We start from the raw sequence: 17,200 nt of genomic DNA on the forward strand, positions 1-17,200 counted from the left end.
AATCTCTTACTTCTTGTCCAGTTACAGCACAACGAGCCACATTATTTGTCAGATAATTAAAAACCCTCCAACAGCACTGATGCCACAAATGAGTGATTTGCTCTGCAAACAGCCAGGGTTAAAACTATCCTCAACAATTAAAATGTATGACTTTGTCTACAGACACCAAAACGTTTTGTTTATTTCTGCTACGGGGAGGCGTTGTATTCTGTAGTTTGTTTTTATGGTTTGTCTTGACATGAAATAAGCCACTAAACTACTTATTTACCACATGTGTTTTATTATCACGGGGCTTGATGTTCTGCAAATGAGTACTTCAATTATTCACTTTCCAAACTGACTTTTCCCTTGAAGTGATTTCATGTGAAATATTTTAAGCTTACGCCTGTTTTTATAAAACATTTAACAAGCATGTGTGTTGACAGACGGTCATTTGCACAGCAAACAGTGACTGAAGTTTGATCCTGTCATGACACTTTTAAGCTCAGCTGTTTCTTACTGACAGCGTTCAGTGTCTGCTGAACATGTTTAAACACTTGGAAACTGTTTACAACTCTGCTCAGCAAATGTAGTCCAGTTACTTCACTCCAAGTTGCAACTCACATCCTATTGGTTAAATATCCAGGTAATCCATCCTCTATGATCATAGGTGCGTGCTGAAATCAACAATGACGTTCGACGGCCTCCTCTAATGAGGACTTCTAGCTTAAGCTTCACCTCGGGCGGTGTCCTGTTTTAAGCAGTTGATGCAACAGGTTTAGGATCTGGTCTGATGATGTCACACAGCAACATCAGTGTTATGCAGCAGTGCTTGTTTTTTCTTAACAAGTCAAACAAAGTTTTAATGGCCTTTGTGAACCAACTATCAACAGTAGGTGTCCTTAAGAAAGACAGGAAAGCCTTTCAAGAACAATATAATCAAGTATACTATATGCAATATGAAGAATACACTCGGCATTTAAGAAAATGTTTTTGTAAACTTTTTCAGATCTCTTTTAAATCCATTTAGACGTGACGCCTGAGACAAATCTACAGGGATGTGCTCACAGCTGGAGGTGAATTTGTAAATTGATTTGTAAATCTCCTTTTGTTCTTTCTCCGCCTGTGTAGAAAATAAAGTGTCAGTGTCTGATTTTTAATTCTCAGTTCTGAAGCCTGAATGTCATCACACTGACCATCTTATTTTGAGTCAAAACTACAAAATAATGCAGGGCTCAGTTATCAGATGACATCAACATAGACGGTGCAGGTGCATTGCACAGAAACCTGCTAATTAGTGCAACATAACATAAAAATGAAATACTAGAGCTTCAATCTACAAATACAATAATCCATAAAAAAATCCATAATATCTGTGAGCTCCTGAAGGCACCAACACCAGTCCAGTCTAGTGAGTGGAAATAGGCCACACCCCCTAATAATGCAAACTTCCACACTCAGTGAGTGAGTTATTAAAGAGGTAAATATAAAAAGTACAGTTGTTATGAATGGTGTGAGTAGTCATAGAGATGAAACAGACTGTAAATATGTTGATTCGTGCCGCTGAGTGTCGTGCAGTGAACTTGTGCTGAAAATATGTGTGGTGTTTGAAATTATACAACTTGTATAATTTTTTTATATTAAATATTATCTAACTGAAGTCTGTTCCCTTCATTATAAAGCAAACCACGAGCTAGAATAAAACCCCACCAAAAACACCTCTTGTTCATCTGTCATGTGATCTGTTTATGCTCCAACATACTCGCCACATTGTGACCTCAAAACGAGCTCTCAGCTGTAAAGTGGACGACAGCTATGACGCACCGTTACCTACTTATATAACCTTACTTCCTGAAAAATAAAAAATCTGACAAACTTATACTAACTTATACTAATACGTTCATAAACAGAAAAATTATGACTGTCATAGTGTTCAGTTTGGATGACTGTAGATGCTATTTGAGCTCTTTGTATAATAATTTTCATCAGTGATCTCTTGAAATCTTCCTGGTGTGATTTGCTGGTTGAACATTATTATAACAACAGTGTCAGTAAGGAGTCAGCGTGTTCCTCCAACCCAAGCTAATGAACCATGACAGAAAAGGGCTAATTGACTTCCTGAAAACTCCATGTGGTAACAAGCTCAGGAGCTGGAGTACAAGCGCAGGGCTCAGCAAACACTCTTCATTCAGGGCCACTTTAACAGGAAGCAGACGAGATGAGGGAATGTGGGTCTTTCAGCTCGGCAAGGATGGAATGAGGCGTTTGAGGCTTGTTTTTTGTACATGTAAATAATAATGATAATAATAATAATAATAATAAAAGAGCTGATATAGTGAAGGAGAAGTGAAATAAAAATGAATTAGAATAGATAACTAGAATTATTTTTCATCATGATATCTTATATATCTAAATTATATTTATATTCATTTTGTTGACCAGATAGAAAATAATAAATCACAATAAATTACTTTCCCCTCAGGGAACGACTCTAAAACTGATTTAATCTAAAAACACAATTTAAAACATTCAAACTGTTTTTAATTTCAGCAACTTTACAGGAAATTATTTCCCAGAAGGAAGAAATTACACACATAAGTTATTTTAAGTGACTTATTTTAATTTATTGTAATTTTAGTCCACAGACTCTGCTGTAGTCAACATCCTGACAGGCTGATTGTGGTAGCAGCGCCACCTGCAGGGCAACAACAGCAGTGCAGGGAGGAGACGCTACAAACAAGCCATCATGTTTCATGAAGAGAACAGACAGATTCATCGTTAACAGACTGCTCACGTCTGCTGCTGCATAGGTGCACTTTTTGTATTCACATGGCAGATATGAGTGACAGCAACAGCTTACACCCATGGAGAAAATACAGTCGTTATTTACGCTGTACAAAGCACATCTTCAAAGAGGGGAATGTTACACATGTGGCTACATCACGTATGGATCAAACATGACGTGTATTTTATGTACAGTATATACACACAGACATCTAACACATAACATATCTGATTCCAAATATAAAACAGACATTTAAAAGCATTTATCTTGATTCAACTTGAATCCCTGATTTAAGTCTGAAAGTGAATCATATGAAATATAAAATATTTCTGCAGTTTAAGGCACAGAAACACTGAATAGAAGCCAGCGACAGGTCCAGAGGAGGGCGGCTGTTATTCCTGTTAATGCCACTGAGCACAGAGAGCCCAGTGTACGCTACTCCACTATGCTTTGAATAAAACACATTTTTTTTAACTTCATACAGTTTCTTTAGTTTTAGTTATTATTTACTGCAGATGTTAAAATAAAAGTCCAGGGATTTTTAATGCTGTGATGTTATAAAGCTTATATTTAAAGTGAGATACATGCAACTAATCAATAATCAGCAAATTTTTTATGTATATAGTTCTACATAATGATTGCTTTAATTTAAGTATAAATGAATGCTGAAGGTTTTGTATTATTACCAAAGTAGAGTTATAATGTTTTAGTTTCTCGCACCACTTTTCAAAACCTAAACCAAAACCAAAACTATTTCATACATGATTAAGCTTTTGCAGAGACCCATTTTCCTTGTGTTACCGTCTGTATGAGGGCACAGAGATACGCACGAGTCTGAAAGATCAGGGCCTCATCTGGACATGAACCTGGTTGTCAGTCCCTACTGCAGTCCTGACTGCTACACGGTACTTCAGGGACTTGACAGCACTGTAAATGTATTTTGACACTCCATCTCTGTTGCGTTCATGCTTGTGGACAGAGCAAACTATCCACACACACGTCACAAATAATGAGCAGTGAGCACAAATGGCACATGTTAATTAAATGCATAAAGGTAAATAAGTGTTGATGACCTGACTACACTGTGACAGATAACCCAAGCAGCCAGTACAAAATACTAACTGGTTTTCTTAGTGTGGTATGGCAGTGCTCGCGCCGGGGCCCATCTCTTTCTCACAGATGAAGGGTAAGTACATGCTGCAGGGGGCGTCGTACCAGCTCCGGATCGCCACGCGCTCCAACACACGTGTTTTCACGATGTAGCCGCAGTCTTCATCGATGTGGTTGTTGGGCTCACCCTCCTCCCAGAAACTACAGTACGGAGAGAGAAAGGGAGCGAAACACATCGACGTGTATAAAAACCTTTAACATACACTCATGTTCACCCTGGATCTGACGGTTCACGTTAAACATGTCAAGAAGAAGAGCTAGGGCAGTTTTATTCCTATAGTGCAGTGTACTTTACAAAACCACCACTTCTAACTATAATCCTAAGATTATTTTTCAAACTGGACAGTTTGCTTTCAGCATCCACTGACAGCTTCTGCTCATCTCTTAGATTTGAGCAACTTTGGAAAAAGAGCAACTTTGGTCTAAATTCATGTTTAGTCTATTTTTATGGCTGGTTACATTTTCCTCCCTCCTATTTTTGTTTCCCTGAACATGATCATCACACACGTGGAATTAAAATGCCACATTTTGAAGCTGGAGGTATCATCGTGCTGCTTACCCCAGAGATTATAGTTTGAGTCCTTCAGGAAACTTTTTTTTCTTCATGGGCTCATAATTGTAATATTGTTAATTAAAAAGAAAGAAAGACTTGTTGGACCCTTTGTCCTGGTGTAGCAGAGCAGCTGTGTTGAATCAAGGACACATCTAAGACCTGCAGGACACCGGCCCCTGAGACCAGGAGTTGGACACCTCTGCTTTAGACAATTTTAAGTATAATGGTTGAATCTAACAATTGTTACTTCATGAGCTTAAATGCCTCCATCTAGATGAAATTCCACAGACACAGCAATCATATTTAAACATATCTAAGCTCTTATAGTTTTTTAGCTAAAATTAACTTTCATTTTCAAGGTCAGCGGCAAATAAAAGTCTATGTACAAAATATCCTGTCAAATCGAATGAAAACCACCTACAAGTTTGCTTTGCACTCAAATAGACTGGAAGTTATATTTCTAGCAGTGGCTTCCTCTTATGATGTCTCTGGTGGTACCCAAGGGCATAACAGTGTGCAACACAGTTTATCGCTAGAATTGAACCACAATACTGCAGACTACACAGTTTAAGTTGCAACATTTATGGAAATAATGTATTTTATATTTTTGTCCATCTCAGAGAGTGATGTCATGATACTGAATGATGATATATCATTTATCATGAGCTGTTAGAATTTTAAACTCCCTGCTGCTCCTGTTTTGCTCACTCAGCATAATCTGAGCTAGATGTCGAAATACCACAAAGAAAACTTTGATGGCATCGTAACCATGAACGGATGAAACTGACAAAAGGATACGTGCAAGCAGGAATCGTGTGGTGACTTAAACGTGGCATGAGCTAAAAGGACCACCAAACCGCAGCACATGAAAATTGACTGCATTCTACATTAAACTGGCTATTAGGTTTAATTAATACTCAACTGAAGATGCTGAAAGACTGTTCCAGATCTTTACTGTTCACATTAATCACTGGGTTTAGTAAAAACAATTAAAGATCACATCCGTATGCAAACATAACGGCTTCTGCTTTTTTATAACCCTGTTTTCTTGGGTGCAAAGAATGCGAGTACCTGCTGAAGATAGTTACGCTTCAAAGTTGTGCTTCCTGTAACTACATTTAGCGCTATCTCTAGTAATTAAAAGGCGTGCTCTTTTGAGATCAGCTGACTGACTTGGCCATTGTAGAACGTCCCATTTCTTAGCCTTGAGAAGCTCTTGGGTCACTTTTGGCACATGCTTTGGGTCCTTTGTCTGAACCTGAGCAGAGACTGCAGCCCTGTACACTTTCATCCTACTATCAGCAGTCACGCCTCAATAATTACTAGAATTTGGTTCCAGTGGCAGCCATCTGTGGTCATGCAATAACGCTGCTTCCACCATGTTTGACAGATGATGTGACATCATGAGTCGTTTCTCTTCTTATCCATACTTTTGTCCTTAAATCTTTCTGGTGCAAGCTCATCTTGGTTTCATCTGTCCAACGATGTTTGTCCTTCTTCGCCTGCATGTCTGCACTTTAATTTAATTCAAATACATTTTATTCATACACCACCAATTCTCAATAACGGTTGTCTCGATGTGCTAATTGTTCAATCAATTGTTTGATTTAAAACCCTGTGGTAGCGTATAGTCATACTATACTACAAAAAGTGTGTCTTTGTGCAACAGAGTGTGGACCTAACTGCAGATTATTTTTCTTTGCATCTGTACTGAAATACAGTCTGGACAGTTTAAGGCAGAAACAATAAAACAAAACATCAAATTATACAAAAATATCTTACATGAGTCAAAACGTCTACAGAAATAAAACCTAAAAAAAACTGACCCTAAAGAGGAAGAAAAGGACAAAACAGGAATGTCAACAGGTTTGTCATCTACAAATAGAGGAAGAGAAATCAGGTGGCTCTTAGAAAATCTGTTGAGTTTGCACAAGTTGGGAAAATTTTACAGTGAGTCTGTGATGTGAAGCAGAAGTAACATCCAGAGCAAATGAAGCAACTCAGAGATATAATGCAACATTTTGCAATAACCAGGAGATGAAGAAAACCACACTTTGCATTTTCATGAAAAACAACATTTGCTGCAAATCGGGCAGCCCTGACCTGCTCTCCCTCCAGCTGTTATCTAACATGTGGCGCTGCAGTACAACATTTAACTCTTTAGTGAGTCTGTCGCGCTTTTTGTTTCTCTATTGAACATCTTTACTTTCAATAAGCCAAAGAAACTCAGTCTAGAAAAGGGTCATGTCTAGTGACTTTGAGCACGAAGGCAAGATGAGGAGGACAGCAGCAGTGCGTCACAGTGTGTCCAGTGTTCAGTGCATGCAGCGTTAGACTTGACCACTGGGATGTTGCTGGTCAGACTGGTAACCTCTGTCATATCAATGATGACAGAAATGATTCTGTCATTGTGCACTTGAGTTTTCTTCTGTGGTCTTTCTGTGTTGCTGAGCCGACCACTACATTCATTCTCAGTCGTCAAATTAATCTTCAGTCTCTGAAATGTTAATGCTTTCGTTAAACCCTTAAAACTGAAACTGAAAGGCTGCATTTCCTGAAGTGGGATAAAACGAATCAACTGAATATAAATTTGGTAAAAAGCAAAACATGAAAAATCAAAGACAGAAAAGTTCTTAAGATTCCACCTGAATAGGGCCAAATTTTCACACTGATTCATGCAATAGTTTAGGGTTCATAAGACCACAAATTGCTAACTCTGAATATCATTTTGTCCATGTCCCTGTTTTTATCTGCTGCCTGCACCAAATTTCTTCATTTGTCTTTTAGTTTAAATAAGCTTGGGAGCCACCACTGTGCAGAGTAAAAATCATGCATGTGTTAAAGGTCAGTGTTCAGCTGCATGTTTGTTTTTTAAGTACACACTGTCTATTTACTCTACAAGATAATCAGTCACTCTTTACAAACAAAGAGCTCCAGGTTTTTCTCCTATTGAAGTCGACATACAGAAAACTAGACGCATATTTCAGAGCATCAGTGGCAAATAAATCAGTTGGCCTTGAATGATTGAATACCAGTTGTTCTTAGACTGCTGGGGCAGAGACAATAATAATAATAATAATAATAATATATGTAAGTATAACCTTTTGTTAATGGTTAATTAGTCACTAATTAATCATAAATCAGCATTCAAAATCAATCAATCACAAGTGAGGTTACAGGTAAAATCATACTTGGATTTAACCTATAATGTGATATTTAGACTCCCCGTATCCTAAATGGTGCCAATACAAACAAAGACAGTGAGTTTTAAAGATAAAAGATATAAAAGTTTTATCTGAAGATGAGTTCAGAAGTCCTGATATAAGTAGCCTGATATTCAGAAGCCTTATACGGTGTATCATTGCCTTTAGGAGGTCAGAGGTGTGGCATGATATTTTAAATCTTTATATGGGATTGTGCGTATGTTGACAATACACACGGCACTTGTAAGAATTATAGTTTCTAAGTTAGAAGACTTCTTTTTAATTTTTGACCGATGGATCATTGAGTTAACCTCTTGAAGACACGCCTGCAAAGTTTTATCAGAATGCATTCAAAACTTTTACACACTGTTGTGTTTATTGTCGCTATAGTTGCGTTATTGTCCAAAGCAGGACCAAAAAAAAAAGAAACTGAACCAAAGGAAAAATGAATCTGCCGAACTGCTTTGCAATATTGCCCAATAAGTGAAGCAACTCATTTGGCACCAAACTTGTTTTTCATTCACTGTTCTGTTAGCACATTGCATCGTGTTGTAAGGCAATGCTAACATGACCACGTGTTAAGTTTTAGTCCTGAACAGGTTGGGAAGAAGGTAAGCAGAGAAACAAACGACCTACCCTCCGATCAGCGGAGTGCCGTCGACCCATTTCCACTCATCTTCTGTTTTTTCATCAGTTATTCCAAACCAGTAGGAGTTCCAGTGTCCTCTGGGAAGAAGATTCCATAGAAATGTCTGAAAGGAAACATACAGAGGAAGCATTCACATTCAAGAAAGCATTAATCAGTAATGACTTTATACAGTAAAGGGCGTTTATAGAGTCAGCTCTTTCCTTGCTCTGTTTACAGGAAGTTAACATAAGAAAATTCCACAAAAGCCCAAATGAGGCAGAAGTAATGTTTTCTTGTTGTCAAAGAAAAAAAGCCAGAAATCAGCGTGTCCCTCCTTGGCCCTGAGCACCACATGCATACAGCATGACTGCATCTTTAGTGGAAAACACAATGAAATTTATCAAACTGTACCTGCTCCTCAGGTGTGTGGATGATGGCCAGGTGAGCGCCTTTGCTCTCACAGAATGACTTGCTCTCTGGCCAATCCCGCGAGTTCCTGGAGATTAAGTAACAGCTGTTGTTAAAGAGGTGCCAGTCGTTGGGGCAGACGATAGGAGCCGACGTCACCACAGCAGGAGCTGATGAGACAAGAAAGAAGGAAATTGGTGCAACCAAAGATATTTACTTAACGGCTGGTAAATAGCTGATTCACTATGCTTGTTAGATGGGTTATAAAAAATGTAATCTTAAATTAAATCAGACTAAAGTCTTATTGAAAGGATCCAGGCTGTATTTGACAGCTCATAGAGGAGACGATTCATTCTTGTGGCTTCACAAAGATGCATGAACGAAAACGATAAAGAAAAATGAGGAGTCTACCTTTAGTAGCCATCTTTGCAGCGAGCTTGGCCTGCAGCTCGTCCTTCTCTTTCTGCAGCTGTTGTTTCTCCTGCTGCAGCTTGGCGATGGACGCTGTCAGAGCTGACACATTTGCCTCCTGCGTCTGCTTCCCTAAGGATGCCTCACCACCACCCTGAGGTTTGTTTTTATCTGTTAGCAGTATGAAAGTAAGTTACATACAGTACTGTATGCTGAAGGATTACAATATACTGCCAAAAGTATTTGCTCATCTTCCTTTACACATGTATGAACTTGAGTGACATACCATTCTTAATCCATAGAGTTTAATATAACATGGGCCCAGAAAGCTTTCCACAAGGTTTAGGAGTGTTTATGGGAATTTTTGACCATTTTTCCAGAAGCACGTTTGTGAACTGAAGTTGGAGGCTTGGCTCCAGTGTCAGTGACTGACCATCCGTAAATGAATTAGAGACCCCGCTCTTACTCTTTGCAAGGTGTTCTATCGTGTTGAGGTCAAGACTCTCTGCAGGCCATTCATGTCTCATTCATGTCTCATTCATGTCTCATTCATGACTTTGTGGACCTTGTTTTGTGTTTAGTGTGCAGTGATGTTAGAACAGGAAGGAGCCATGGCCAAGCTGCTCCCCCAAAGTTGGGAGCATGTAATTGTCCTTAATGTTTTGGTATGCTGAAACATTAAGAGTTCACTTCACTGGAACTAAGGGGCCCGGCCAAATTCCTGAGAAACAACCCCACACCATAATCCCCACTGCTCTCAAATCCCAAACCCGAAATCTGTAGCTTCTGACTCTGCACCTCAGCATCCACTGATCGTGGCTGTAATCCACAATCACTTTCACTTTGTTGTAATAACACTAACAGCTGACTGTGAAATATTTAGTAGTGAATAAATTTCACAGCTGGACTTGTTGGTTCGGATCTGATCACAGTTTTAAGTGATCCGAATGATTCAATAGTTTGGATGGGTGAGTGAATACTTATACACCATATAGTGAATTTTCAGCCAAGATGAAACACATACTGGAAAAATACCTGTTTGTGAGGCTGTACTACCAGCAATGCTAACATGGTTACAATGACATTATTAGCTTGGCGGTATAACGGATTCCATGTTCACCATGCAGAGTCTCAGCACGCTAGAATGTTGTGATTAGAAATAAAAACTATTCCTGGAGTTATTTCTTTCACAGGAACTTAACAAAACACAATTTTGACCTGATGATTCCAGTAACTTAAAATTCAGTCGACCAAATCAGCCATGAGTCTGCATTCTTCCCACTGGTCAGCAGGGGATGACTCCTCCAGTTTCCAAAAATAAATTGGATGCATAAAAATCTAGAATAAAAAGCTACGTCTTTTTTGGTCTGTGACTTCAGAGCACAAACTCTACAATTTATGGTTTTAACCACGAGTTTCTACATGTGGTCAGAGGTTTACAAACACTCATCACAGGCATTCATTTTTCATTTTTCATCGAATTTCTTTGAATGGTTGTTTTTTCAGTGATTGTACAACATACATCTTTAACGACTTAAAAAACAAGAATTGCGTGCAAAGGTTTTTCAGTATAGTTGTGTACTCACATTGTGCAGTGACAGCTATGATGGTGATCAGCAGGACGGCGCACAGCGTTGCCAGGCAGATGGTGGCGAGGCGGTACAGCCTGGGACCACTCGGCCTGGGGAACATTTGCATCACAGGATGACCTGCAGGTGATGGGAAGAGAAAGACGGTTTATTAAAACCCTGCTTTAGCACAATTTAGAGAAGTTATTTTCACATATATGGATGATAGTTTCAGTTGATTCTGCAAGATTTAAAATAATCTTTAAACAGGAATTTATAGTAAGAACCTTTAAGAAAAAAAATCTTTTTTTGTTCTGCAACACTGACAACAGTGACCTTTTTTTTAACCTGACATATAAAAGTATTCACACTTTTTGATGACTAAGTAGTGCGTGCAGTAAGTCACTTTCACTTTGGGTAAGTGAAAGACTTACAACTAATGCATATTCATCTATCTGAAAATTATATATGTTAGTAAATAATAGATTTTAAACGTTCTACTTCATTATTTATCAAAGATCACTTTTATATTAAAAATTCAGGATGGAAGAATAAAAGCATTATGTCACCAGACAAAAAACACCATGTCCATAATATAAAAACACAAAAGCAAACAAAACCATCACAAAGGGCCTTAATATGCACACAAAAACATGAAAGCAAGCTAGTTACCAAAAACCAAACTACAAGGAACACGTTACAAGAATAAAAGCTCATCTGAAAAAAGGAAATCCACAAACTGAATTGAAAACAAACAAACAAATAAACATGAGAGCTTTGATTGGGCCCTTTGACACACTGTCTGCTAGTGACTGAGCTTAGCCTGCTGCTGCCATGGCTGCATTTTGAACTCATAATCAGTTTCTGCATGTTATTTTAATTAATTCAATTCATAAATAAAACTATATTTTGACTTCACAGTTTTAGTCTTTTATTCTTACTGCAGACTGACTCCAGTGTGTATAAAAGTTGGATTTAGTATCTAAAAGCTCAGGGCTGGTTCAAAGAAAACCACTAATGTTCCCACGGAAGGAGGAAGGAGGAGGCTCCGAGTATAAAACCCTATACTTGAGTACGTAAACCTTAAAGATTGAATTCACGTTTACGCCATCATGTCTGTCTGTTATGTAACACAGGAGTTTGGGACTTTGTAAAGCACTTTGATAATATATCTAAAATGTTTTCTGTTGATAAATGTTTTTTTTCCTTTATCTTTTTATTATCCTTATAACATGATGTAAACAATTACCGTGAAAGCCTGCAGAACTATGAAAATTAAATGACTGATGCGAGAAAAACAGCACTTTCATGTGAGAAGCTGCAAAGTGAATCCTGAAGATAAACATGTACAAAAGTTAAGGTAACAAATCTCAGTTTGACATTTTGCTGTCTCCATAGTGATAACACACCGTGTCTACAGTAACAGGACAAAGTCAGTTATTTTAAAGCAAAGATAAACGAAACCGTCTGCATTCCTCCACAGAGGCACAGCTGCAGGGTTAAAGTTTAACTGCTTACCGCGGTGTTCCACATCTGGCCTGTGGGGTAAGTCGTCATGACAGGACTCGTCGTCTATTAGTTGGGAGTACATCCCCTCACAGTTCAGGGAGCTCCCGGTGGTCGACATTTCACCGCTGGAAGACAAATAGAATTAAAGAAAACTAAAGTTCTTGGTGGAGGGTGAGGCTCTGAGTCAAAGCTCCACCACAGCTGTGATTATAAACAGCTGGGATTAAACCAATGACTGTAGAAATGACTGTTTTCTACAATCATCGGGGTGGGGGGTGGGATTCCGGTTATAACTTTCAAAATAAGACTTTTCGGTAACTCGAGTGATTACTGCTATGAAAATCCTTAAAAAGACGACAAAGAGACATCCAAACCCCCACAAAACAAAAAAAATAACAATTCTTATAACTACAAAAACCAAAAATCACAGAGGAACTAAAAAAAAAAAAACCCTGCCCAAATAACCAGCAAACAGACTGATAATAAAGCAACAATATGTACACAAAGGCTACGTTCACACTGCAGGTCTTAATGCTCAATTCCGATTTTTTGATCAAATCCGATTTTTTTGTCTGCTCGTTCACACTACAAATAAAATGCGACAGCAAACGCGCTCTAGTGTGAACGCTCTATTGTTTGACTGATGGCCCTTAATATAAAGACTTCGGACTTCACGTTTCCCAATTTTTGCTTTAAGTTATTTTGTTATTTACATAATAATGTAGATAACCTAATAATTATCCTTATTGCTGTTTTAGAGAAGAGCGGTGCTTGCTGGCTACGTTCACACTGCAGGCGAAAGCGCATGAAATCCGATTTTTTTGACCCTATGCGACCCATATCCGATCATGCTATGACAGTGTGAACGGCACAAATCCGATATTTTCAAATTCGATCTGGGTCACTTTCGTATGTGGTTCTGAATCCAATACATATCCGATGTTTCAGAAAGCGACTGCTGTGTGAATGGTCAGGTCGCATTAAATCCGTCTTTTACGTCACTGACACAAGACAGACGCCAATTATCAGCGCCGGAGAAGCGCCCGAGAAGACATCGCGAACGCTTCCTGACCATCCAGTGAAACTGCTGGGAAGACAACGTTGGAGAAACGTTAACATTTTATTTGTACTGCATAATCTGCAGATTCTGACAGAAATCTGCAATGGCCAGTCAGAGGTTAAATTCGACCTCAAAAACATGTAAACAAACAATTAAGTCCATGAAACAAGAAGTGAAATAACTGAGAAAGACTAAAAAACAAATGTTCTTTAAATGAACCAAATAAACACTCTAAAGTCAAGAATAGAGTCACGACTACATTGCAGGACATTTGAGTGTCACCCACCCGGTTGTTCACCAAACCCTATTATGGCCTTCACACTCTTATTTTATAACATTAAATTTGCTGACTTTTCTTAAAGTGGCCTAAAATACAGACTCAAAAAGGGCATCTGGTATAAATCCAAACCAAATGTGCTGGGAGCTAAGACGACCTTTCAAAATAGTCTTTTGTCTTCACAATACTGTTTTATAAAAAAGAAAAAGAAAAAGAAAAAAGGAGCACATCTATATATATTTTCAAACTAAAAGAACCAAAAACATTTTGAATTCAAAGCCTAAACTTCACTTTCCATTAAAATGCAGTCTTTTTATTTAAAACGAAACATATTTGTCTTCCCGTGTTCCCATAGTTTACATTTTCTCTGGTGTAAGAATAATATAATTCTAACAATATTTGAGGATTTTTTTTAAGGAACCATTTGCATGCTATAGAGGATTTTTACGTGACAGAGGGGGAGAGAAAGAGAGCCAGAGGCAACAATCAGAGACAACATCATCACATTAGAAAGGTATAGTAATCATCCACAACTATTTTCCGTTGCGGATGATAAAGGATTCAGAAAGTTTATCCATGTAGTGAATCCTATGTATACAATTCCAAGCAGGAAAACACTCTCCCAAATAATCATCCCAGGCCCATATGACAGAGAATGTGCATCCTCTTTTTGTTTTGCATATTTTAATTTATATTTTATTTTGTTGTGGTTTGCAGTGTTTTGTGTTGTTTCAGTTTACATTTCTTTAAAAGTTGAAATATAAATAGTTGGTTTTTGTATTTTATAATTTATTTATAACATTTTATGTGGAGTGAATAAATAAAGCATATTTACGTGGCCCCTAAAACACAATAGAAGTGCTCCAGGATCCTCGTGGCTACAAGCCAGGAAGTATGACCGGATTTGATGTGTGGTAGTAACAGGTAAATGAACATATTTTTAAATTTATTTGAATATATATGAGTGTTTGTGTATAAATATGCAAACAATACACACATGCTTTCAATTGTGTCATGTAAGTAATCTAGGTAGCTCTGTACGTGCTTTGGAGTTTGTACTTGTTTCGGAGTTTGTATGTGCTTTGTCTCTAGGGGCCACGTATATATTTTTGTATAAACATTTATAAATAAAACCACTTTTGTTTACATTAGTAATTCCTTTTGTGCATAATTTTATATTGTTGTTGATAATAAATTAATTAAAGTGACAAAACAACCTGAAGAGCCGGTTCTCTTGTGTCAGAAGCATGTGGTGATGCAGGAAGAGTTTGGCTGCAGACGAATGGCAGAGTTTTCTGTTACAAATTTTACCTTTATGATTTATTTCCCTTGGAGATTTTTTTCTTGATCTTGTTCCACAATTTGAATCTATCAACATACATATTTACTCCTTATATGATGACTGCAACTAAAATACCCTTAATTAAATTTGTTTAGTCTGTAATTTGATGACTTTTCCAAAAAGTGGCCCAAAATACACATGACAAAAATGTTTACAATTTTACATGGGTGTACAGACCTTTGTACACTGAGGCTGTTCCTGGTCAAATTGGACTTGTATCAATAGAGATGGACTTTAGATCCACTGGTGTGGGTCAGATAAAACAGTATGGTGATTATAGGGATTCTTGAGACTGTGAACTAACTGGAAACTGTCTGTTTGTATATTTTATGGAACAATGTTAATGTTCAAAGCTGACCTTGACACTGTCACAAGAACTGTCACAAGAACAGAGACAGAAACCTGCTGGTCTATGAAGGATCATGGTGGAATCTCCAAACAATGCGATAGTAAAACAGCACAGGGGCAATCATATCTGATGCACATAAAGGATAGTGACCATGTAAAGATGAAGGAGAGGGTGCCTTGGCACAGACATGAAGCCTGACATGTGGTGGCATGGTGGACTGACAGCATGAAGCTTCCTGGTTCCTTTATAGGTGGAGTTTGCAAATGTACCACGTTACATTTCTCTTGCTTCGTCCCACAGTGCAAAGACATACACGTTAGATTAATTTAATTCTAGAAAGGATGTGGATGTGAGGTAGATAAAGTGCTTTAGGTGCATAGGGTAAAGTCCTGTATTAATTTATCGCCTGTAAAAAATATAAAGTGTGACTTTGAGTGGTCAGTAAGAATAAAACATAAAAGTGAGTTTATTATATTACAGGTGGCAAAGGCTCAGCTCTAAACAGCACGGACAGATCCAGTCCTTAAATGCAACGCAGTAGTTTTAGAATAGAACAGAATTTAACTTTATTGTCATTGCACATGTCACAAGTACAAGGCAACAAAATGCAGTTTGCATCCATCCAGAAGTGCCATAATATAGATATATTACAAAATATATATTAGCAATAATATAGATATACAGATATATTACAGAAAAGGGTCCATTATGGGTATGTTATAATGCACACGGTATGAAGGTATGTTATGAATATGCTATAAATATAAGTATGTACAGGCTATGAACAGGATATAAGTAGGAAAACTATAGAGAAATATGAAATGCAAGTTATAAACAGTTGTAGAATGATATATTGCAAAGAGGGCATCAAGTCTGCTGTGGATTAAAAGGGGCAACCCATGGATCACATAAGCTACCTAGACATGAGTTAAATATTCATCACTCAGGCTGGGCCACCTATGGCTTTATTTCCCATCAAATTGCAGCCACATTGAAAAAATTCTCTAATCATGTGTGAAGATATTACTGGACCAGAAGATGTCACCATTAAACAGTTTACTCAACTTTCAAACCACCAAGTTTCTAATATGAGGCACTGCATGATATCAGGAGCTAGCCCAGATTGTAGCATCAGCACTCCGGCACTCTTGGTGGTCAGACGTCATGACCTGCTGTGGTTATTTGAAGGTGATGAGATGACCTGCCACATCTGTTTGAGGTGATGTCACAGCCTGTGGAGCAGAGGTACAATGCCCTGTTTAGTTTTATCTCCTTTGTACGGCTAAAAAAGGCAGCAAGTTTAAGCAGGTAACACCTTTTTAAGAATGTATTTTATTTTTGTTTAATTTGCTTTGACTTATTAAAAAGTTTAATAGTATCTTATGTTAGATTTTTCTAATCTAGACATGTACAAAATCATCCATCAATATATTTATGATACCATATGGTCAGTTTTCAAATGTATTAAATTTAAAAAAAGCTAATACACACAAAGAAAGTATAAAATAGAGAGGGTCTAACTTGCATCATAGAGCAGAAAACTTATTTATTCATAGATAAAATGGTCAAATCTGAGTAGACAATCACAAATGAATGGGAAAATTACTATACACAGCTGTAAGCACTGAAAGAAAATCAATCAATATGTACTGGCGAGATTAAGTGACAGTCTTTTTAATAAAATGCATTAAAAAAATTACACATGCAAAATATTTCAGAGTTTCTGGTTTGCAGAAAACAAATAAAAATTACATTTTCAACCACTCTTTGATATGGTGTACTGCAGGGGTGTCCAACTCCAGGCCTCGAGTGCCAGTGTCCTGCAGGTTTTAGATCTCACCTTGGGTCAGCACACCTGAGTCACATGATTAGTTCGTTACCAGGCCTCTGGAGAACTTCAGGATATGTTGAGGAGCCAATTTAGCCATTTAAATCAGCTGTGTTGGTTCAAGGACACA

The 17,200-nt window shown here is 37.8% G+C and overlaps 1 protein-coding gene across 1 annotated transcript; it reads right to left on the reverse strand.

Annotated features, from left to right (window-relative positions):
• Nucleotides 1-2,578: 2,578 nt before the first annotated feature.
• Nucleotides 2,579-12,787, reverse strand: LOC120728223 (CD209 antigen-like protein E). Its single transcript, XM_040023046.1, has 6 exons — nt 12,224-12,787; nt 10,724-10,846; nt 9,138-9,308; nt 8,730-8,896; nt 8,327-8,442; nt 2,579-4,075 (listed from the first exon to the last, which is right to left on the reverse strand). Exons 1-6 carry the CDS (start codon nt 12,330-12,332, stop codon nt 3,895-3,897), a joined length of 867 nt encoding a protein of 288 aa, XP_039878980.1. The 5' UTR covers nt 12,333-12,787; the 3' UTR covers nt 2,579-3,894.
• Between the last annotated feature and the right edge of the window lie 4,413 nt (nt 12,788-17,200).

This window comes from Simochromis diagramma, unplaced genomic scaffold (genome assembly GCF_900408965.1).
Source record: "Simochromis diagramma unplaced genomic scaffold, fSimDia1.1 OVJJ01000307.1, whole genome shotgun sequence".
In the NCBI taxonomy this organism is placed as follows: domain Eukaryota; kingdom Metazoa; phylum Chordata; class Actinopteri; order Cichliformes; family Cichlidae; genus Simochromis; species Simochromis diagramma.